This window comes from Hippocampus zosterae, chromosome 8 (assembly GCF_025434085.1).
Source record: "Hippocampus zosterae strain Florida chromosome 8, ASM2543408v3, whole genome shotgun sequence".
In the NCBI taxonomy this organism is placed as follows: domain Eukaryota; kingdom Metazoa; phylum Chordata; class Actinopteri; order Syngnathiformes; family Syngnathidae; genus Hippocampus; species Hippocampus zosterae.
The window spans coordinates 15,604,950-15,628,978 of record NC_067458.1 but is presented as its reverse complement, the minus strand read 5'-3'; the positions used below and the strand labels follow the sequence as shown (position 1 = coordinate 15,628,978).

The 24,029-nt window shown below is 40.6% G+C and overlaps 2 protein-coding genes across 4 annotated transcripts in view; one reads left to right on the top strand and one right to left on the bottom strand.

The window, feature by feature from the left end:
- The window catches only part of faf1 (Fas (TNFRSF6) associated factor 1), a 53,801-nt gene extending 43,968 nt beyond the window's left edge, over nt 1-9,833 (bottom strand). The window contains exons 1-7 of one of the 2 annotated variants that reach the window (XM_052072833.1): nt 9,746-9,831; nt 9,540-9,652; nt 8,529-8,597; nt 7,289-7,335; nt 5,592-5,857; nt 5,408-5,499; nt 4,838-4,929 (exon numbers count right to left, since the gene is read on the bottom strand). In XM_052072833.1, the coding sequence (XP_051928793.1) occupies nt 4,838-4,929; nt 5,408-5,499; nt 5,592-5,857; nt 7,289-7,335; nt 8,529-8,597; nt 9,540-9,599 (626 nt within the window). In that variant the 5' untranslated portion in view covers nt 9,600-9,652; nt 9,746-9,831. Of the gene's footprint in view, nt 1-4,837; nt 4,930-5,407; nt 5,500-5,591; nt 5,858-7,288; nt 7,336-8,528; nt 8,598-9,539 lie in introns of both variants that reach the window. The other variant, XM_052072834.1, reaches the window with a different exon arrangement.
- Nucleotides 9,834-13,440: 3,607 nt separating this feature from the next.
- On the top strand, nt 13,441-23,495 carry cdkn2c (cyclin-dependent kinase inhibitor 2C (p18, inhibits CDK4)). 2 transcript variants are annotated; one of them, XM_052072914.1, is made up of 4 exons: nt 13,441-13,616; nt 14,898-15,033; nt 15,833-16,190; nt 21,710-23,495. In XM_052072914.1, exons 2-3 carry the CDS (start codon nt 14,899-14,901, stop codon nt 16,187-16,189), a joined length of 492 nt encoding a protein of 163 aa, XP_051928874.1. In that variant the 5' UTR covers nt 13,441-13,616; nt 14,898; the 3' UTR covers nt 16,190; nt 21,710-23,495. The 2 variants fall into 2 exon arrangements, with proteins under 2 accessions (XP_051928874.1, XP_051928872.1); XM_052072912.1 differs by lacking the exon at nt 13,441-13,616 and having other exon boundaries at nt 14,808-15,033.
- The last annotated feature ends 534 nt before the right edge of the window (nt 23,496-24,029 follow it).

The following is a 24,029-nucleotide window of genomic DNA, read 5'->3' as shown; positions in this document are numbered from 1 at the left end:
TATGCTAACAGAAGCTCAAATTTACAGTAATGACAGCATATTTACATTGACTAAAACTACGGAATCAATATGTAAATGTAATGTTTGTTGTAGCTAACCAGGGAAGATTGGAAATGTGTGGAGTGGAAAGGATGGATGCATATGTAATTGGGTTGCGCAGAAGAGCGAGAGCAAGTTGTGTGCCGAATAGGAAGAGGGGGAGCAAGCGAGTGAGCATAACTGGTAGGGACGCATAAATAAAGACCAAGCTAATATCATGATTATGTTTGGACACAATCCTGAGATACTGCTGGCAGGCAACTCGACTTCTAAACAGACAGAGATCGAGGGTAAACTGACTGGAAGTGTTACTCTGTCCTTCCAGCAAAGAGGGAACATCTTATCAAGCAACGGCGGCAGACTGACGGGCCATTTGGTGCTTGCCTGGGTGGTGTTCTGTTCAAGATTCCGCTTGCTCATTTGTGTTCTATGGGACAAATATTGTCACGTCAAATAGCAAACGCATAAATTATGATATCCTTTATTTGTCCCGCAATGGGGAAATTACAGTCAGAATTCAGAAAGGAAAACACTGGGTAGACAGAGGGGGGGAAAAAAACACGCTCGAACTATCCTCTTTTGAGGATAATTTAAGTCCAGGATTTAAAAAATGTGAAAAAAAGACCCTAGCACATAAATAAGCAAATGGAACAAACACCATTGGCACAGACTCATTTCTGTGTTATTTCCCATCTCTTTGGTTCTCCTCATACCAGGTGTGAACTTATTCATACAAACATTTGACAATCATGTTGATTTGTATTCATGAAACCTTGAAATTGGTTAGTTTTTCAAGCAAAGGAAGCATTTAGTACCGGTAGGCTGCAGCAACAAACAGAAGACAAGCTTAATTCAGGTCCAGCTGGTTTAATAGCCAAACAGGCCGCCGTAGCAGTCAAGACACAAACAGAGGTCAAGAGTTTGTTGCAGCAACATTTTCAACGGAGTTCGCCAGAATCAGTTGTTGTTATTTTCCTGTTAAAGCTGCCCCGTAGCGTTCAGTGTTAGGAGGTTTCCCACTTGTTGGAATATAATTTCTTCTTCAATAAAACATTTAATTGTATTCGGCAAACTGGTGCCATTGTTAAGTCCAGCTTCTTTCACCTTAGACAACTGGCCAAAATAAAACCTCTCCCCTCACATGAACACTTTGAGACAGTAATTCATGCCTTTGTCACATCCCGGCTCGATTACTGCAATGCCCTTTACTTTGGAGTCAGCCAGTCCTCCATTAAGTGCCTTCAGCTCGTCCAGAATGCCGCTGCTCGCCTCTTGACTGGTACTCGTAAGAGGGAGCACATAACTCCTACTCTGGCATCCCTTCACTGGCTCCCCATTCATTTTAGAGTTATTTTCAAGATCCTCCTCTTTGTTTTCAAATCTCTGAATAATCTCGCGCTACCTTACCTCTGCGGGGAAATAAAATGTACACAATCATCCATTTCTTGAAATGCCCATTTCTGATCCCTGCTGCTTTCATTGCAAGGGTTGGACGCCTAACTGTTTGCTGCCTTGAGAGGTCTCCTTCTTACTGAACACATACACTCCGTGACATTCAAGGTTGACTGGCAACGTCTGAAGGTACTTGACATGACACGAGGGGGCTGGGAGGAAAATGTCTTCACTTTATACATAGAGAAAATTGAGCAGTTTGAGGGGGAGAAGAGTAGGCTAAACAGATTGGTTTCATTCTGAGGTAATCTCTGAAAGCTGTGAGTCCCCGTGGCACAGAGCAGACTCTAGACCTTATTAAACTTGCACCGCCAAACACATGCACACACAAAATGTGGCATGTGCATATAAAGTACAAATACCCATACACACAATGTGGCAACTGCATCCTTCCCTACCTCCTTCCTATTCACTAGCAGACTCAAACAAAGCATCAGAGTTTTCAGTCAAAAGCACACATAACTCAAATATGATCAGTTGTTTCCAATGGCTACAGAGGTGGTCAGCAATTTTACACAAGGACATCTTACCGCCTCCAATTTTTGCAGCCGCAACAAAGCAGGAGGTTGCGAACCCATTCGGGCTCTGTTCTGTTGTGTTCGGCCATCGTGTCCCGAAACAGCATGTTCACGGTCAAATACGTTCCTTCAAGATTTTACCCGGTCTGCTATCTGTCCCTCGAAAGCATATGTGCATCAACTGCTGATCATGATGAGCGAGAGTAAGGTGGAATCAAATCCCTAATGAATCACTTTTGCAATTTAAAATTTCTTTGCCAGGTCAAATAAAAATAACCATTCTTTGGCAAACAGCCTTCAGGTGAGTTGGAGCTCAGAATAAACAGAGACGAAAGCAAAGACGCCCACTTGAAATATTTATCGGGCATTCATCATTTATGCAAGAGATGAGCTCCTCCTCGACACTCGCTCTTATTCACCGACATAGACACAGAGAGCATGCTTCAACTGTGTGATGCCAACAGCTTATCATACCACTAACTAAATAACTAGCGGAGATGAATATGTGCTCACATAATCTCCAAAGAGCCTTCAGATTTATTTCTAATCAAACAAAGAAAACTGCGAGGATTTTACTCAGCAGAGTCATAATGACACGGCAGCACTGTTTAATCAGCTCGTTTGGTTAAACGTGTGCAGCGCGTGAGCCAGTCATTGCGTTACGAGACATTTGAATTTTTAGTCAGCAGTAGTTAAAAAAAAAGTGCAGCTACAATTTGGTGGGTCCATTATGAACCTGACTCAGTATATATAGTCACTGAATACAAGACAAATATTTAACCAGGTGAAATTGGCTATGATTTTAGAAAACAGCAACCTTTCGTCTTGTTATAAATATCAATACATGAATAACGAGTGTGCCTTAAATACATAACTTGTTTCTACCTGAATCCTATTGTGTCTAACGTGTGTGTGTTTAATTTGGATAGCTCGAATGATAAAGTTAAATACCTTATGGTGGTTTATGTATTTGTAGTGGACAACTGAAGTATATTATGCTGCCAAGTTGTTATTGAAGTGATGAGATGTCCTTGCAAACTTGAGGCTGAAGCGCTCTCCAATTCCCACAAATAAAATGTGTGAGTAGATTATTTTTATTGCGATTCAACAGCTTGTCTGTTCCCGCTGCAGGGTACTACCCCTCCCATTCGCCGTGATCAGTCACCTATCCTCTCGCTGTATGGCAGAAGGGTCATTATAAGAGCACAGATTTATACACAAACATGTGTGCGCTCGGGGGTGCGGGTGCTTTTCAATTCATCCCCAACTGTCCTGCACTAAAATAGCCATCAGGATAATGAGCTCCCGACACCTAAAATGATATCGATGACACTTGGAGAAAAGACAGGGGTGCTGCTAAAAAGACACGGTGGTGAGCTAAGGCGTGAGATGATGACAAGAGGCAAACACACGCATAGGTGAGGGACCACTGTGGCGCGTATGGCCGTTGGCTGCCAACTCAACATGACTCCCATTTAGCTTGAACTAGCAGTTAAAGAGCAAACTGTGAAATGACGTGCCGGTAGCTGTCAACACAAAGTAAATGTAGAGGTTGTGGTGAACTTTCTTTTGGTTCTATATTCAGGGATGGCAATGGCTAGTGATGAAAAAAAGCGGAAAGGGGCGTGGCCTGGACGGGGCGACCAATCACAACAAGAAATCATACACATATTTAAGAAATAAAACGGCGGATTTCCGCGTATCCCTGTATATTTGCCATCCCTGTATATTTAGCATTCATGGTCAATTTTTAAATGCTCAATATATGTTTTACTTCATCTTACATTTGTGTTACCTTACATCAAGCCCAAATTTGACAGCCTAAAGATACAGGTTGGTATTTTGTTTTTAGCCTGACAAAAACACTACCTCCAGATTTGTGTGTCTTCTTTCTACTCAACACAAACACAATGTGCAAAACAAAAAATATGTGGCAAATATTCTAAACGCTTCCAAAACAAAAAGACATTAAAGTAACTAGCAGTACAATCCAGAAAAGATTTAGAAGCTCGAGCAGCGGTACAGTGGAAATTCCGAAGTAAAACAACCCAAAGATTCATGTCATGCGTTCCAAAAAAAATTCTTCTTTCCAATAAAGTTATTTTAGTCTTTTAATTAGTGTGAGCTAAAGGGTAGATATTCTGCATTGGACATGTTTACGTGGCACTGATAAAAGGACAATCGTGCATTCAGCTGCCAACAGTGATTGTATTACTGCTGTGGCTTTACAGCAAGGTGTGTGACATTTTCAAGGGAAAGGTTCTCAATGGTGCCGGGGTGGTCGGTGATATGAACAGGCCAGTGCTAGATTAATGGAAGACTCTCACAAAAGTAACGCAACCACGCTTAAAAAATTTTTTTTTAAATAAAAATAAAAAACACTTCTTTTTTTTTTAATGGACCCAACTCGTACAAAAAAAATGTGAGAGGTGCAGTGTGAACACCAACACCATATATACACTGTGTGTATACATGCATGCATGCACATACACACTTTTACACACAGTTTGAAAAGAGAGCAAGCAACAATGTAAGGTGGGACTATACAAAGAAAGTAAATAAATGTATTATTTACACAAGATATTGCAGCAGGACACATTCCTCTCAAAATGTCACAAAGAGTGAGAGGAATTGGAAGGACCCACCACCAAATGTCTCTTTAATAGACTAGCGATGTTTAGACATTCTGGCTGGAACCATCGACTGGTGGTCATAGACTGCCACCTGGTGCACTTTCTCAGCTACTACAATGATCCGTGTCATGAAGGATGTTTAATTCAAGGATGGTTTGAAGGAGGATTTTTGAGAAATCAAGTCAAGCCAAATACCTGTTTTTGCTGGTGCTGGCGGTAGGGGCAATGTCGGGGGTCAGGACATACAGGCTGACGTTCCTTGGCAGGTGTAAACTTCGTAGCACCGTCTGAAGCAAAGACACAACCATGTGTGCTGTGTCGATCAATTTTGAATTTGCTACAAAACATTCTGACTGGAATTTGCGCAAGCTTGTTAAATGAACACAGGCAAGAAGTACTACAAAAAATACAAAATAAAAAGCTACGCTAAAATGCTTCAATGTTTGGAAATGTAAATGATCTGTATTTTTTGTCCAAGTTGTATTTAGGGCTTGGAAATATGGTCTCTCTGTCTCTTTTTTTAAAATTGATTTTTCCCCCTTTGCTTGTAGTTGCAACATGAACAAAATTCTCAAAAATGACAATCTGTCAAAATTCTGAGTCTGATTGGAATGGCCTCTGAAATATTAGTACAATAATGCATGTCAGTGTGCACGCATGTTCAAAAAAATTGATTTTGATAAATTAATTTGAAGAAGTGGGTAATATTAATTACTTGCCCAGCCACCCCTAAGTGTGCTTCTTCATTAACAGGTCGAAACTTACGCTATCTGACACATCGCCACTCTTCCATCCTTTCAGCTGCATTTTGGATACAGGAACACCAAGCTCTGTTTCAAGAATTTGTTTGATTTCACCTGTGGTTCAGAACAAAAAAAAATAACATCTATGATCAAGAGAGATTGCTATGGACATCCATTTGCAGTACGAGACAAGGGCTACTGCTCACCGACTGTTCTGCCTTCCTCCAGCACCAGCTCAACAGTGCGTTGCCGGTACTCCACCCTAAAGTTGAGCATCCGAGGCAGGCGTTCTATGATGTGTCGGGAGGAAGGTGCGCTGGGACAAAACGTGGAAGCCAAGGAAGACAACGGAGAAGGGGACGAAGACAAAGAGGATTGCGAAGGAACTGCGCCTTCGGCTACGACATCGGCTGCCTCTGACGTGTTGTGAGGTCCGTACATGCTGGCTTGGCTCGCCTCACTGGAAAAGTTACTGTCACAGGGGTCGAATGGTTAGCGAGAGTTTCCTTTGTGTCAAAGAAACATTTATGATTTTTAGCGTTGCAGTTATGGCAGGTAAAAAGCAGAAGAGAGGGAGAACACTTAACTCACAAAAATAAATTATATATTTTAAGATCCCCCCCCATTTTTTTTTTAAATGGAGGACGATGCAGCATGCTATTAGAGGACAGTTGGACACGAACCACAGTTTTTTTATACTGGGGTTAAACTGATTCAAAATGGGAATAATAGCATGTGACGTGAGCTTGTCCTTCAAAGACAAACTCTTCCAGCAAGGCTTTGCAAGAGCTGTAATCTTTTTCCCCAACCATCTTACAGAAGGATACATGGGAAAGGGAGTACATTGTGAAACAGGAGCGCTTGTGTAGCCACCAACTGGCTCCTCTTCAAGTTCGTTGGGAGTTTGCGAGCCGGCCAATGGTTGCTACATTATTTCCCGTGCCAGCCACTTAAGCAAAATGTGTTGGTTGCAGGTCACACTGCCAATCAGCATCCATTCACGGCAACGAGTCCCTTTTGAAAGGCCAGCAATAATCTCATGGCCCAAGGGCCTCAACCTCGCTGCAGCACATGCATGCACACTAGGGCTGTGAATACCACACAATACAATCCAATAGAGTGGGTTCAGATGGGCTTTGTGCATTCATGAGCGTCAGCTAACCGTGGATGCGGTGTGAAGGGTACAAAAGAACCTTTTCTTTTCAGAAACTGTGCGCAACGCCAAGGTTCGATGAAAGACTCCTTGAAAAGCAAATTGTGCATTGTACAGCAAGTTCATTTTTAAGTTATTGTGACAGGTTAATGAAGGAGAATCAGTACATAAATCTATTCTCAATCTGTTTGGTGAATCCAACCTGGGTTGTGCTAAACCAAAAAATGGTTCATGTTGTACAACAAACATCCAACATATGATATATTGTATTAATTGTCTTACTATATTTTCAATATGATGATTATTTCAAAATTGAAACAAACAAGAGGTTGCTGTTCTGGAATAAAGTGTTTTCAGGTTTCCTCCTGCGTGGTGATGTCTATTTTGAGTATCATCTCGTCATGGGCACGCACAAAAATGATACAAATCATATTCCAGATTGTGGTCAGCAAACAGGGTCACCAAATTATACCACTGAAGCTATACAAAAAGTTGTATCCAAATCTTTTTGAGAGTTGCGTCCATACGTTTACATTTCAGTGCCTGACATAGCCACGCTCTCAGCAACTCTGCAAACGTGTCAGGAGGATGTCACCGTGACAATTCTGATTTCATGCGCAACCGCCCAGCATTTGAGATGACAACCACCACGATACGTGGCCAAGAGTGCCATGGACGCAGTCACGCTGCATTTGTTCATCCGATGCTTACCTCTTCAATTCAATGACTGTGTGTAATCTGGCTTCTTACCTTTGCAAGATGCCATTCTCCTGTGGTATCACCCCATTGATGGCGGCCTGACAAAGAAAAAGACAATTGGTTGGGCTGATTCTATTCTATCAAAGCAGAGTGTAACATTTGTTGTGCTGATTTTGCTCGCTCAGGTGAGCCTTTGTTTGAGGGACAATTGAATAGATTTATCCTGAACACTCGCTGTACTTCTCTGCAACAAAAGGCAAAGTAAAAGCTACCCGATGCTTGTTGGTACAACAAGTCCCCAGATCTAGTCTAATTTTGTAGTTCTAGTTTTTCCAGATCAAGTCTAACGGTGGTTGAAATTTTGAGATTTTGTGCAGCTTTGGATGTAATTTGGTCATGAAGCCATTATTTAGCTATGTGCATTATCAGCTTGACAGTACAATTTTAAACAGACGCATTTTGACTTAGGACATGACCTTGCATTGAACCTTGTGATGTGACCTTGACTTGAACTGCCATAGTGGCAAGACCAATGTGGTGAACTTTGCAGATGAATATCAGATAACGCTGTGCATGCATCCCCTTCGCTGACTTGGAGTTTCACACCTAAGTCCTGTTCGAACAAACACCGGGACAGTTTCTAATTTCTAAGTAAATGAAAGTACTGCAACTGCTACTCGTAAACAAACAAGCTGGGACAGCTTTTAGGGAAAACGAATACCCCGCGACAGTGATTCGGGAAACCGAAAGTAAAGTATCCATTGAAAGCTACGCCCTATTTAGAGTATATAAGATTTGCCTTTGGATATTGACCCTGCGCATTTGTGCCTTGACCACAGGCATTGTCTGTATCACACTTGTGCCCTGAACGTTCTGATAAAATCTTCTTGAAGCAACTTCTCCATTTCCAGCCTCTGATTTCACACCTCAACTCAGCCCGAATTCAAACACGCGGAGGACTCGGAGGACGGCGAAAGGAACCCGCCGACCACAACACCCCCCCCTCCCGTCTCCAACAATCACTTGCTGAGTCGTAGAATCTCATGATACAATTTCAGGTTCCATTGCAATTTGACACGACTGAAGAAGTTGGAATTGAACCCGTACGATAAACGATAAAGTTTTCTTTATTTATTTCTTTTTCTTTATTTCCAAACTGCTTACCTGGCCGGATGCTTTGTCCACTAAAATAATCACAATAAAAACATATTATATCATAATAATAAAACCAAAGGTTGTTCTGTAGTGGTGATTGAGACCTGTGGGTCAAACAGCCAAGCCATGAACTTACCACTAAGTCCCAGTTATTAAGCTCTAACAAGGCGATTGCCTCTGCAATGTTGTCGATTCCAGTGCAAGCCTATGAATAGGGGGAAAAAATACAATGAGTGGCACTGTACACGGGTAAGTTGCATATCCACAAATGCAGATGGAATAATTCAAAACCTCTTCTTAATTTTTGAAGCAGAAACAAAGCAGTACCTGAGCTCTATTACGGATTCCAAAAACAACAAAGCTGTTAAGACTCTGGCTATATGCTCCTTATTTGAAATTTTTGTCTAAAAATCCCCTGGTTTCCTTTTTTTCTTCTTCTTTGTTTAAACGTTTGTATTGGTGCAGTTCGTTTTGTTTTCTATTTGCTGAGAATTGTATTCTGACCTGTTCAATAAAGATTTGGGGGGGGGGGGGATATAGCCTCCATTTTTTAAAATGTGTTATTTAAAAAAAGAATAAAATACTGTTTGAAAATTATATCTAGAATTCAACAGCAGAGAGGTAGATCGAATAACCATGTTGTGCATATGATGCTTTGAACCTTTTCGAAGCGCAGTTTGATACATTCTTACTGCACCATATTGTATTTGACACGTTGTGACACATGTGGCAAACCTAGGCTCCCTTCAAAGTGCATCACGAACTAATCTTCATCGTGATGTACGATGAGTGACGGGGAGGTAAACATGTCAACAGTTCACAGCTATATGAGGAGTAAGGTAACTCCACTTTCGGCCAAATGAAAATTATTTCACCAGCTAACAGGCAAAAGGCCACATTAAAGCCACTTGGTTCGGTTCGAGTGTTTAGGCAACCACATTTCGCTGGAGTGTTGTTGACGAGGGACAACGAGCGCTTCATGCTAATAACAGCATTCAGTTAGCAAGCTGTCAGTTGGTTAGCTCGGTGTGTTAGCCGCAGAAAGCAAAGACTCCCAGCTAGGGAGATCTGTCTAAGAAGCCGCTTGGTGGAGGCACGGCACCGTGACACAAACACACTCCGACAAGCGTCGTTTGGGTCGACAGACCTGAAAGTCCGCCAGAATCATCTCCCTGTCCAGGTTGCTGTCGCCGCTGTCGGAGGCCATGGCGATGACTGGCTAAAAGCAAGGCTTCTTCCACGGACTGTCGTCGCTTCCCCCTAGCGCAGGAGGATACGGAATGTAAATAAAATACTCGACTTAGACGTACTGATCCTTTAGGAGGCGTGTGAAACAAAAAGGATGATCTTAACTGGGATGGAACTGCTTCAGGTAGTCATTCTACAAAGTAGCGTTAGAATTCGACGCTTTACGGCAGCTGACGTAAAGGAATGACAAATGCTGCAACGTAGCCGAGGTTACGTGAGACTGGACAGCTGTAAAGAGAGCCTGACTCACGGTTCGCTTCACGATTCGATTTTTAAAAATAAATTCACTAATATAATAAATATAAGTTCAACGAGCAATATATTTATTAGAATAATTTCAGAAATGTATTACAATATTACATTTCTAATTCATATCGGTAGCTCCCAGACTTTTTACACCAAGAACCACCTAAAAAAAAAAAAACTATTCTGACCAATATGATATTACATAAGCATATTGGGCTGAAATTTTCATCAAAAAACAAGGCCGATGTTGTATAAAAAATATATTTAACGTTATTGTAATGCACTGTAACATTACGCACACTTGGACAGTTTGCACATTAACACTGCACTTTAAAAGTGATGTCAAGTTTTAAAAAATACTTTCAATATGTTCTATGGAGCACCATTAGTCTAAACAGAACTAAACATGGTATTCTGATTAATATTGCATATTGGTAGAATACGAATTAATCACATTAACCCACACCGGTTGGACCCAAGAAAGGGGGCAACCATTTTGACATGTTTCTGCCACACACCGTTTAGGGAAATCGACATCAAAGGGCCGTTGACCCGCATTTCGAATGTCACACGACCAAACCCAGAAAACAGGTGAACCAATGCCTCGATGAAATTAAGTTAAAAGTTAAATACAGCTTAGGTGTCCTCATAACATGCACTGTACTCGATCCCAAAATAGCCATTCTAAGATTCTGCATCTTTGGAACTTTTCATTCAGTGATTCTTTCACATACCACTAGAGGGAGCCTGCGTACTACACTATGAGAACCACTGATACTGTACTGTATTAAAATACTGTAAATAGATATGTATGAACGTGGTACGATGATTGAGTGCTTATCACATTACCACACTGTGAGGATCACTAGCATGTATTATGTGTAATATATATATATATATATATATATATATATATATATATATATATATATATATATATTGCGCGTCGTCCCGCACGCGGTCTGTCCTTCCTTCTGTCCCTTTTCAAAACGTACCGACTTCACCGCGCCGCTGCGCGCCGCCACTGCGCCCCTCAGGCACAGGCAGTGGCTCACTACGATCGCGCGGGCATCTTAGCGAAAAAATGTTGTCTACCCACAAGCATTGCAATGAAATTGTTAGTTATTTAGTAGAGCTAAACATCTCTTTATTTTCGCGATAAGCAATGAAGATGAACAAAAAGTTGAACCAAGCAAAAACACTTTTGTGGGCCGAAGGCCCACCTTACCAGCCTTCCGCAGGAACTAGCAGATGAGCCGCCCAGAGGGCGGCGAACCACCACCTTACCAGCCTTCCGCAGGAACTAGCTGATGAGCCGCCCGGAGGGCGGCGAACCAGCTAGTAATTCATATTGTTAAATGAATTTATCTCTGGCATTTGGACCTCCGATTATACCTAATATTGTGGCCAGCGAGTGTATCTTGTAACGTTTGCCCATTATTCGAGGCTATAATTTCGAGCTCTATTGGCAGCAACAATGCGTTGGGATATGATTATAAATCAGAGGGGAGAAATTATATTAATAATGCTGTGGTAAGTGGTTCTGAATGCACCATGTGACCAAAAGGCTCTGTCGCTTGATTTTCAAAACCTCAGCACATATGACGGGTTGAGACCTTAAATCAAAGTCCACATCAAGTTTTTTTTTCAAACAAATCTTTCATATTATAGGAAAATCATTGCTTGTAGTCAAATTGTTTGGGTTGCCTGGCCACTCGTTAATTGAGAAATTAAAGAACCAAGTAAATCCCTCAATTTCGGAAATGTGTCTGTGAGCAAGCTGTTTTATACTTCGCCCCACTTTAATAAAACAGTGGGCCTGTTATTGTCACATAAGTACACTCACACCTGGATTCTCGGTCAATGACATGGAAGCCGACTGAAGTTCCAGAGAGAAAGTCACTTTCAAGCTGCTTCGTCTGATCCGCAGCACTTACTTGATTGCTCAGTGAAGTTGTTGACGCGTATGAGTTGGCAGGCAGGTACAGTATGTGATTGTGTTCCATGCACCACAGAGAGCAGAGTGGATGAACTGGTGCCTCCACAAGTCAAAATGCTCCATTCACTTTTCCCTTCTCACTCTGGGCTCTGCTTCTGCAGAACTTTTGGCCAATTTGCATACCTGCCACTGAGGATACCTTCAGTGGACATTTTTTAAACAGCAATTAAAAATATATTTAATTAACGGGTATTCTCGTATGACAACATTTTTTGACTTGTTTATTTTTTGTTTGTTTGATGGGTGTTTTTGTATTAACTATGTAAAAAATGACTTTTATAACCATTGAAGCACTTCGTGAGTCCTCCTCATGAAAAGTGCTACCATATGCAGTATGCACGGGTGGACTTTTCATTAGGCAAACACAGGCCTGTGGCCCAGAGATATCCAGGGGCTCCGATTTTTTTTTATTTAAAACAGTCCCTATTATCTTCAGTTTAAAATTACATGCTGAAAAAACACATTAAATGCGTCATCCTTCATGATCATGTTGTGCACTCCCCCTCCCTTGTCGTGTAATGGACTATTCAACTGTCTTCCTGCATGTGTACATTGTACAAACTTGATTGAGAAAGAGGATACAGTACCAAAACAAACTCATTGGTGCGTTGCCAGAAAAACAAAGTCGATTTTGCTTGACTGTTGTATATGTTAGTTGCTCCATGTACAGCACTTTGTGTGCAGCGCTGGCTGTTTGAAAGTGCTCTATAAATACATTTGAGTTGAGTTTCGATTTTCCCGCAAAGATGTAGGTATTAACCCTTTCATGCATGAATTATGATAATCACATCACGATTTTAGTGGATTGTTTTCACGAAAAAAGGTTGTACGTCACGTTTATGGCGGAAAATTATTGACATTTTGTAGACTTTTTATATCTACTGAAAGTCAATACTAGCTAATACCAGTAGAGGGAGTAAGATTACAAGGGAAAAAAACAAGCGACTGCACCACACTGTCACTTGAAGAAGAGAAATGACAAAATGTCTCTTTTAGAGGAAGTTAACCGCCTCCTTGTCCTTATAAGATTTCATCCAATCTTGACTTTGACTTGTGGGGAGTCATGCACAACTGCTGTATACGTTAATAAGGATACAGTGTTATGCAAATGTGAACTTGTAACAATTTTATAGACAAATAATACTATTTATAGTCGTGCAGGGGCGGGGGCGCGAGATGTTTTTCTCTTCCTAGGGGGGGGGGGGGCATGACAGAAAATAATTGGAGAACCAATGCAGTCGCGAGAGGAATACTGCAAGGAAAAAAAGCGACGGCACCACATTGTCACTTGCAGAGTGGAAATGATTAAATATGAAGGGAAAAAGGGGAGTGTCTCCTTGATCGCACGTGTTATGTATGAGTGTGTGTGTGTAGGGGCGTAATTGTTTAAACAATCTTAAATTAAATCGAACAAATGGGGAAGTGTCCTATTTGTTTCTCCTGCATGCAATATCACCCCTTGTCTCTTTTAGAGGAAGTTACCCGCCTCCTTGTCCTTAGAGATTTCATCCAATCAGGACTTGCCTTTTTTTCTTTTTTTTCAGGAGGAGGAGGACTGGAGGCACGCGCAACTGGCACACATCCTCCATCGTATTCCCGTAAAATCAACCTTTTGCTCAACCATACAAGTGATTGTAGGAGGTCTTTATTTGGGTGTACGCCGTCGCATAGAGTGTGGTTTATGTGGTCCGTATCCGAGGCAGCACATTTGAAAATGAGCGGGAAATAACCGTGAGTGTCGTCATTTTTTTTGCCTCGCATCTGTTTAGAGCGCCCGCTGCAGCCGTTAATTCATCTACTACTGTATAGGCTTCCTTTTCATGTCTATTGGCATACATTCTCCTTATTTTAATTTTGTATTCTTGTCTTTTCTTTGCCATTGTTGTTGTCATACCGGCGCCCGTCTCACAGATGCATTATTGTTATTCTTATTCTAATTATTATAAATGATATTAATGAATAATAAGAACAACCACAACAAAGGGCACTTTAATTATTTATTTATTTGGGGGGGGGGGGCACTTGACACTTTTTATCCCCAGTCGGGAGTATTTATCTATTTATTTATTTATTTATTAGAAATGGTAACGTCATTAACATTGTTTATTGTCAAAATGATCATTCGTGTCTGTTATATTTGAGTATTTTAATACTGTATGTCGTCGATATTACATGTATGTGTATTCTAGTATTTCAATAACGTCTGAAAGTGTATTTATATGAAGTCAGTCGACGCAAAAATAGACAGCTTGTTGCATACTATTACCATATAAATTAAAACATCGTAATGACTTGTTGGTAATGCACTAGTATAGACTGCTGCCCATGTAAACACAAAACACCCTGAATTAATGTTTAATACAGTAGAAATGTACCGTCGTGAACTTAATAATGTATACAAAAATGCATATGATATTAAACAATTTTTATTTCATCTTATATAATTATCTTGTTAAATAATGTATAGATGCATCCATTATCTGATCCGCTTATCCCCACTCGGGTCGCGAGCGTGTTGGAATGGATCCCAGATGTCTTTTGTGAAAAGCGGGGTACACCCTGAACTCGTCGCCAGCCAATCGTGATGATCTATACATGTATTTGTGGTATTAAACTATGTTAAATATAGTATTTTTAAATAAAATACATAAATATGAACAAATATTAAGGCTATACTTATTCAATTCTGTTTATTAGACATGAAATGAGATATAAGCTTCGCATTACTGTACAACAAAACATTTGACACGATGTTATGCACTCCTTATAAGGATTCACTTCAGGTTAGACATCCAATTTCTATGGATCTGTTCAACAAATATGGAAAGCCAATTGAAGCATATCACGTCTCAAGCGATAGGCCTCATGGGGAGGAGTCTTCCCCCACCCCCACCCCGTTCCCTCTCTCTCGCTGTCTCTCTCTCTTCCGTCTGATCATTTCACAGAACATATATCTCAGTTCATGACAGCTCGATTTTGGCCTCCTGTAATCTGCCTTTTTTCACCCCCAAGAATGGCTGTCACTTTGTCACTAGCTGATCGCCTGAGCAGTGCCTCTGCCAATGGAAATTTACCAGAGGTTTTATTGTTGCTGCAAAGTGGAGCTCCTGTCAATGGAATGAATATTTTCAAAAGGACTGCATTACAGGTTGGTTTGTCCTTTGTTCCCCCTCTCTTCCAGATAGGTTTGGATATTTTACTTATAAAGCTGTGCTCTTGGACCTCCCTAACTTGTACAGTTATACAATATAATTTTTTGATCATTTTTTCATCAGGGAATAGTCCAAAAAGGAGAAGTAATGGGTGAAAAAAACAGCACGTTGGAGGGCACATACTCCACAATGGACCAGGCTAATGTGACGTATTTAGATTTATCTTGCCAAGTATAATATTCACATTGTTTTCAGCAAATAATTTAACTTAAGAAATATGTATGGGCTTTTTTTAGTCCAATCCCTACTGAATATTCACCCTTTAACTTGAGCTATAAAAGTGGTTTCAACAAAGGCTTTCAGTTGAGCATAAATTTCCATAAACTAAGTAAAACACAACCTTGATGGTGAAGTGTCACTTAAAAGCAAAAAAAGACAGGAAACCAAAATGAAGGTCTTGAATGAAAATGGCTGAAAGTCTTGCGCAATAAAACCCTCTATTCTGCCTGCTTGAATTTTTATTTAATATGTAGTACACTCGCAACAAAGATTTGAGTGTTTTTTTGTTTGTTAATTTGCTTGTTTTTACTTTCCAGAGATATAACGGAAATTAGCATGCATTAATGCATTATGGTCCTCTTTAATAATAGAAGCAACACATCTGTAGTTTTTTTACCTCAACCCAATTCGTGTTATTTAATTTTGCTCACGTTTTGATCTGTTTATAAATCACTATGATAGAATTCAAATGCTTTTTATTACAATGCCAACGGCTATATGCTTACCTCTCCCTAGGTCGTCAAATTGAGCAGCACTGCGGTAGTCGAGGTCCTCCTGGATGCCGGGGCTGACCCCAACCTCCGCGACCCGGTCCTCGGCCTCACGGCCACCCACGACGCCGCCCGTGAAGGTTTCGCAGACACCGTCCGGGCGCTGCTGGCTCATGGAGCGGACGTGAACCTCGCGGACGAGCGTGGGAACCTCCCGCTGCATTTGGCCGCCAAGTGGGGCCGCGTTGAGGCGGTCCGGGTTCTCGTGGGAGCCACCGTGGACCCCTTGACGGCAAATGTTGATGGACACACCGCGGAGCAGTTGGCGCTTCTTAGCGGGTACGGTGACACGGCCGCCTGCATCCGCAGCTACCTTCGCTAAGGTAAGAACACTGATTTTAATAGACACTTGTCTAAAAATATCACAATGAAAATGTTATTCTAAAAAAAACATTTCACGAAACAAATACAAAAGTGACTAAATCATACTTCCATTTAATTTAACCAAGCTAATTTATAATTTTGGTATGAGTCGTATCTTTAATATTCGCTCATATCAAGACATAACCTGCTCACTTGCCTTAGCTACTACCGTTATCAAGGCACAAGAACATTTAATTATTGCAAAGTTGTTTCATTAAACCAAACACAAAATTCACGCTTCCCAAAAATATATATATTTTTTTCTGTTTGCTGTACCCTCGATATAATCTGGTACCTTTCATTAAACAAAAAAAAAGCCCATTAATGAAGAAAATTAGTATTAGCAATAATATTGAATCGTGTAAACAGCATTATCTTCTATCGCCTGTTACCATTAACTGTATCTAAATTATAGATACATTGGGAACATCTATTTCATTCTCGTCAGTCATTTCATTAAAGGAAAAAACATAAAATTCATACTCGGAGTCAATTTTATCAAGCCAAGTTTTGTATTAGTTGTATTAGACTAGATACATGTCTAAAATATTAAGACAAGAAACATTTAGTTCTCAAAAGTCATTTAATTCAAGCAAAAGACATATTTGAAGTCAATTTTATCAACATAATTTTGGTATAAGTCATAATTTTAATATTGCTAATGTCAACAACATAGCCTGTTTATTACATTAGTTTTAGCGCTATATCATAATCTGTAGATCTAAAATATAGACACAAAGAACATTGAGTTCTTAGAGGACATTTCATTAAAGCAAAAAAAACATAAAAACAATACTTTAATTCAATTTGATCAAGTTAATTTTTGATATTAGTCATAGTTTTATTATTCACTCATGTCAATGACATCGTCCTACATTAGCATTGACTGTAGACTAGATACTTGTCTAAAATATTGAGACAAGGAACATCTCGTTCTCTAAAGTCATGCCATTTCAGCAAAAGACATTTAATAAACATACTTGAAATCAATTTTATCAATATAATTTTGGTATAAGACGTAATTTTAATATTCACTAATGTCAACGACATCGTCCGCTAGCTACTTTTACCATTTTCTATAGCCATACCATTGCCTGCAGTTCATTTATTGCTCAACAAAAACAAACGTTGACACTTGTTCAAAATACAGGCATTATGATTCAAGTTTTTCAAGCATGTCTTGATTCACATTGCTGTGAAAGTTAGGGGTTTACCAAGGCAACTTTGAATCCTTGGACTCAATAATTGCCATGCAACTGGGTGATCTATTTTTTTCTGTGTTACTTCTATGTGCCAAAACAACAACAAAGTCAATTCATGTTTTTTGTACTCTCTTATTTGGAGCTGAGAACATCAGTGGAGTTCTGACACAGTCTCGCTCAGGATCTGAGGTGGAACCGACAGTAGAAACTGACAAGAAACTAAAGAATGGTTTAACATTTAATTAGTCCAAAATCAATAAACCCAAGATGAGAGAAATGAGCCATACTTACAGGAGAAGGACATGAAAGGATGAGAGCTTCACAAAGAAACCATAGTGCCAAGTCGACTGGTGAAATCACACTGGTGGAATGTCTAGGACCGCAGACACGGACACGCCTAGATTCCTCCGCAAGACATTCAGGAGGTCAGACGCAAGGAGATTATCTGGGCATTGTGCCATGGGAGAGAGGCCTGGGGGTGGTTGGTGCTCACCTGGGACATGGGCATAGCATGGGAATTCCAGCACATGCGCAGAAGTATAGCAAGCTCAGGCAGGAGTAGCAAAAAAGGTTTCGTCAAAAAAAATGGGGAAAACCCAGGGGAGGCAGGAAAAAGCATAGCATTCAGGGACCTATGAAGTCATGGTTTGTACAAATATCATTGGAATTCTGTGAAGTATCTTTTTGTTTATTGTTATACATGTTGTAATTTAAACCTGAGTCTTCTGTGTGGAATTGGTGTGTAAATATCCATTTTTTTGTCAACAGTGAAATGGTCTCCTCCTAGTTTACTGCAGTCGTCAGCCATCTTTGTTCAACTGGAACATTTTGCAGTCTTTGTAAAGTCCTACTTGAATATTTCCTATTTCCTAGCATATAATGCAGAATATTTTCCAAGATTAGGGGCAGCTAGGCGGAGCATGAGGAAAGCAGAAGATCTGATTGGCTGGGACAAAAGCTGATGAAACCAGGTCAAAGTCTTGATAGAGCATAAAACGACTCTAACCAGGTGTAACCAAGCACAAAACAAACATTTTAAACATTTCCTATCATTAATGATCACAAATGGACATGGACAAAGAACAATTTTTAATGTGTGTCAGTTATTGTGAGACAGCAACCACAATGAAACTGAAAGTGAACTGTCCTTTCAACTCTCATATCCTCTGTTGTGCTTGTGCAATTCATTTTCCTCTAACATTCACTTCAATAAAGCTCCTACCTTTTCCCTCACAGAGTTAATAAAGTAGATATTACCTGCTGTACAGAGAATGTCCTAGCGTCAGAAGAGACCAAATTGCAGATTTTTGGCAAGGAACATCAGTTCGACGATTACAGATGTAAAAATGAAGCGTACCAAGAAAAGAACACTGTCCCTCCGTTATGTTCTGGGTATGCTTTGCTACAACTAGCACTGGGTGTCTTGAATCAGTGCAGTGTACAATGAAATCTCAATAGCATCAAGGTAATGGAGAGAGAAATATGCTACCCATTGTCATGATTCTGTTATGGATCTGATAAGGATTCTGATAAGGATAATGACCGCTTATCCGCTTATCATCATGAGGGTCACAGGTGTGCTGGAGTCTATCCCAGCTGTCTTCAAGCAGTAGGCGCGTTACACCCTGAACTGGTTGGCGGCCAATGGCAGGGCACGTATAGACAAACAACCATTCACGCTCAAACTCACACCTCAGGATAAGTTAGAGTGTTTAATCAACCTACCCTGCCTGTGTTTTTTGGAATGTGAGGTGGAATATGCGAGGAAACCGGAGTACCCGGAGAAAACCCACACAGCCACAAGAAGAACGTGTAAACTCCACACAGGAAGGCCAGGGCCGGAATTGAACTTATGACCTCTGCCTTCACTGTGAGGCGGACGTGCCAACCAGTCGATCACTGTGCTGCCATGACCCAAACGTAACATTTAAAAATACCCAAATATGGCAAATAGCAAGACACTGAACTATTCTGAAGTGGCCTATGACCCCTGATCTAAATTCTACTGGAAGTAGCCGAAACATGCCGTCTAGAAAAAGCACCCTTCAAACTTGAGACAACTGGAGCAGTTTGCACATAAAGAGGGGTCCAAAATACCTGTTACAAATTTGTTTGGTTGCAATGCTTGCCTCAAAAGGTTGCGCAACAAAATATTAAGGGTGCCATCATTTTTTTTCTCTCATTCAGACCTGTTTCAGGAATTAAAAAATAATAATTCGGTTGAACCGCAATTCAAAAGCAGTGTGTTTGATTTTCATTACATTTCTATGTACTTTTGTCAGATAACTTTTATTTTCGTGCTTTTTTATATTTCGTGTATTTTCCTTTCATTAACAGAGGGCTCCAACAATTTTGTCCTGTGTCTTATTTTATTCCTATTAAATTAATTCATTTTAATGCAATGTCTAACAGTCTCCAGACACTTAATCAAGATCAAATATCATAAAAGTCGCTTCAACTCACAATTTGGCATTGGAATAATGCGCGTTTTAATTTTTAAGTCTGTCTTTGAGGCCTGTCAGGGTTATCCATTAGATTATTATCATTTTTAGGAGTATGGACGGACATAATTTGCGAGACATGCATCGGAGTTGATCGAAGGTGGGCGTGGTACACTTAGCATTCCACCACCAAATCCAGGTTTGCGCTCTCCAAGGCCTAAAATCGCCCACCTGGTATCGCCCCGCATATGCGCGTCTTGGACCTTCCTCGAATGCCGTTTTTCGCCGATGAGTGAAAAACTGGCGGTGAGGTCAACACTTTTCACGCTCTTTGTGAAAAGATTTGATTTAATCAAAATAGTCTGGAAAATTTGGTAAGCGCTCAGACGTTTCATTAAGTAGACGCGCACGGCACATTTACAATGGATACACACGATTTTGTATCGTAGATTATTTGTGATTTTAAAACGTAGTTTGAAAGGGCAGAACTGGTGTATTTAAAAAAAATGTTCTTCGTGGAAGTGTACCGCGGGTAGAATAATAGTTCATGATTGAGTTGCGTTGAACAGAATAGAATGGTCAGCGGGCATTTAAAAAAATAATAACTTTACGGCTAAAACGTGTATTTGCAGGAAATGCCGATTCAAACGATATATTCATGACGACACATAACTTCGTACCAAATTTGCACCCAGTCAGGCCTCCCCGAAAACTTTCTTTACCAAAGTGCGTTTAAAGGCCCGTTAGTTGCGGCCAGAATACACATTTTGTATAAATATCTGTAAGTAAGCCATTGTCGTTGTCAATCACTTTGAAACTCGTAAAATCGTTTCCAACTCACTCACGCGCTCCTTCCATTCTGACATGCAATCCAGAAATAATTTCGTTTTGTTCCATGTTTGTAAGAAGTATTTTAGTCGGGAGTCGCTGATGGTGTAGCCGCAGCGGTACGTTGACTGATTTGCGTGCAGGGAGCGTGGGATCGGTTCCAACCCAGTAGCGGTGTGGATATGGGTGTGATTGGTTGTTTGTCCCTGTATGTTACCTGCGACTGACTAGCGACCAGTTCAGGGTTGCAGTCTGCCTTCGCCCGAAGTCAGCTGGCAACAGCCCGGAACCCCGTTCCGGATAAGCGGTGTTGAAAAATGGACAGATAAACGTATTTTAATCGAAATATTTGTATATAAGTGTGGCTCTCATCAAATACGGTACAGCTGGTTACATTTATCCCTGCGTGTCGTTCTCTCGCTCTCACGGCTATTGACATCGCACTGTAGCTTTTCGTTTCATGTTCTTTTAGCAACGCGATAGTGACTTATGTCGGGTTTTATGTTTGTTTTTGGCATTTATTTAAGACTAATGTAACGCTTTAATTGGTTTTCCACCAAGACTTTTGACCTTGACTCGTCAAATGAGGTCAATTTAAGACGTTTTAGTTGTATAAACTGCTTAAACACTCACAGTAGTGTTTGACGGATGTTTTTTTTACGGGGTACAAAATTGAAAAGGCCCAATGTCAACTTAATTCAGGCGTTGACTCATTGGAGTCCGCAGAGTGGAGGCCAAGCAAAGGCTCGACGTGGACAGAGTGGAAGCAGGGAGGCCAAAAAAAGGGGTAGGGGTTTATGACGCGAGCTTCTCACGCTTAGATTGGCTGAAAGAGATGACGTAGTTCACGTGGAACGAAGCCAGCGTGACGTCAATGGGTCACGTTGTATTCTGGCAAAACTCCACCGCAGTACACGGACGCGAATAATGGGCGCTTCAATTGGTCATTTATTGCACACATGTTTCATTCCAGTGAACTCACCCAGTTTTTCTTCATCTTTCACACAGCCTAGGAGATTTGATGAAGATCTGGCTTGGATGCGCGCCTCTTTCTGCTTGTTTTTCCTCAACTGATACGAGAACATTTGCAATGTTGTTAAAATTCCCATCAAGTTGTCTTGATAAAGGTAAGAAAAAATGACAGTGTTAAACAACGTAATTGTTTCAAATGGTTTTATTTTGATTGTGCCGTTATAATTACAGAGGAACGTCCAAAGTTGGTTGACTTGCAAGTTGTTCGAATTTTAAACTTTTTTTCCCCGCCAATCCTATGTGTCATAAAGCTGGTTTGCACTCACGCGGTTTAAGAATACACAAGCACGCGGCACAAGAAGACGCATTTAATATGCCACCGTACATAACGTTTTTCATTTTATGCGGCGCTTCTGTGGTGGCATACACAACCCCCCCCCCCCCACACACACACACACACAAGACAAAGCAAAAGACAAACCCCCCCCCAAAAAAACATTGAGGCTACGCTACTCACTGCAAGTACTCTGATCCAAGTGTGGATGGATGTCCTCGTGAAGCTTGCTCTCTCCAGTTCTGTCCTCCCGTCCAGTTGCTGTAAAATACTTTTAAGCATTCCGGTTAAATTCGCTGCCGAGTGCGGAGAGACGAACCACAGGTGACGCAGATATGAAATAAGCATGTAATGCAAGTCATAAGCATATTGATAGAAACAGGCCTGGAAGTTAGCTCATTGATACGGTTTTTTCAGGTGATAAAATCTGGGGTAAAGAAATAAAATTGTTAGTGTTAAAACTAAAGCCGATTTTGAAAAATGAATTATGATCCCCCCCTCCCCCACCTCAATATTGTGATTTAATATGGTCTTTTCGCATGCATGTATGTTTTAACAAACAACTGATTTGTATCGCAATGAAGAATATCCGATTCCTTTTAAATACATGTTTGGGATTATAGATTAGGTTTATCCGAAAATAAAAGCAAAGGAACTACGAATATATACGAAAGACATGTTTAATCTACTTTAGTTAAGATTATTCATGTTTAAATTGCAGCCTTTTAAGCGTCCACGACGACGACTGCACAAAATTAATTCAGTCAACATGTCGGTCAGTAAATCCTAATTCAAATTACGACAATTATGCAAAGCAATGGGTTTAACAATTCAAATTTTCATGCGGCAAACATGTGGACTGAACTCCTTCAGCGTGGAATTATTGAGACACCATATAAATATATTTAGAAAAAGTGCATGTACCTACATATGAAAAAATGAAGCCGATCGATCCAATGAAATGAAGCAGTACCCCCCCCCCCCAATTGCAGCCACAGCAGTTTGAAAATTGTGTTCCACTTCAATGCTACGCCAATTTGAATTCAATTTATCGTTCAGTCACAGCTAAAAGTCACTAACTCATATAAATTTGAACTTTTCCAACTGCTATTTGTCCCTTTGATGGTTTTGTACTTTTGTGTTGGGCCACCTCAAGACCAGGTTGTCGATACCAGGCTGAAATCATCTTATTTTAAAGGTATCTGGTACTCATGAAGGCATCCGATATCAGCCAGTGGTTTGCCCATCTACGGTGTTTTGTATTGTGTGCATTAAGCTAGCATACCTTTCTAAGTAAACCTGTGTAGTTTGGTGAAATGAACAAACTGTAATTCTGTGTTTGAAGTTTTCCTGTCAATTTCAACTGGGAATGATAATAAACAGCTTTAAGCCAACAATCACGCTCGTTATTTAAGAATTGTCATCCATCAACCAAGCTGCAGCTTGTTGTCAAGTTCGCTGCCAACATCCACTATTCATAAGTAAACTCGAGGGGGGGGAGAAGCAGAAAACACTGCCCACAACCAGTTCCTATTTCAGGTCAGAAGTGAGTCGTATCATACATAATCTGAGGTGCAATGGGGCAACCATTTACAGAGGAATTCTAGAAGATGCTGACATGACATTTATGTAAAGAAAACACTTGCCACACTTGATTAAAATTGGAACTTCACATTACAACTGCACAAAAAGAATACCGGTAGTTATACTCACTTTGGGTGATTTGTTTCTTGACGCTCACATGGAAGGCTTGAAAGTTTTGCCGGAGTCTACTCTTCAATGAACCAACAGAATCTGTTGAGTGACGATGTATGCCACTGGCACGCTGACTAAATGTTTGGTACTATTTTGTGTGGAGGGATACCGTGTTATGGGGTGTATATAAATAAAGGGGGTGGAGCTTCCCTGCAGTTCGCTTCTGCCAGTGACGGTGCACTGAGCCACGTCGGGTGTTCAGCGACTCAGTGGTAGCGACCACGCAGAAAAATAAGAAACGTCTCCAGTCTTGTGCCTCGAACCGGG

Bases quoted from the DNA above. Each gene is read 5' to 3' on its own strand.
- cdkn2c (XM_052072912.1), top strand. From the start codon at position 14,848: ATGACAGCTCGATTTTGGCCTCCTGTAATCTGCCTTTTTTCACCCCCA. The intron at 15,034-15,832 runs GTTGGTTTGTCC...ACCTCTCCCTAG, and splicing joins TCAAAAGGACTGCATTACAG to GTCGTCAAATTGAGCAGCAC.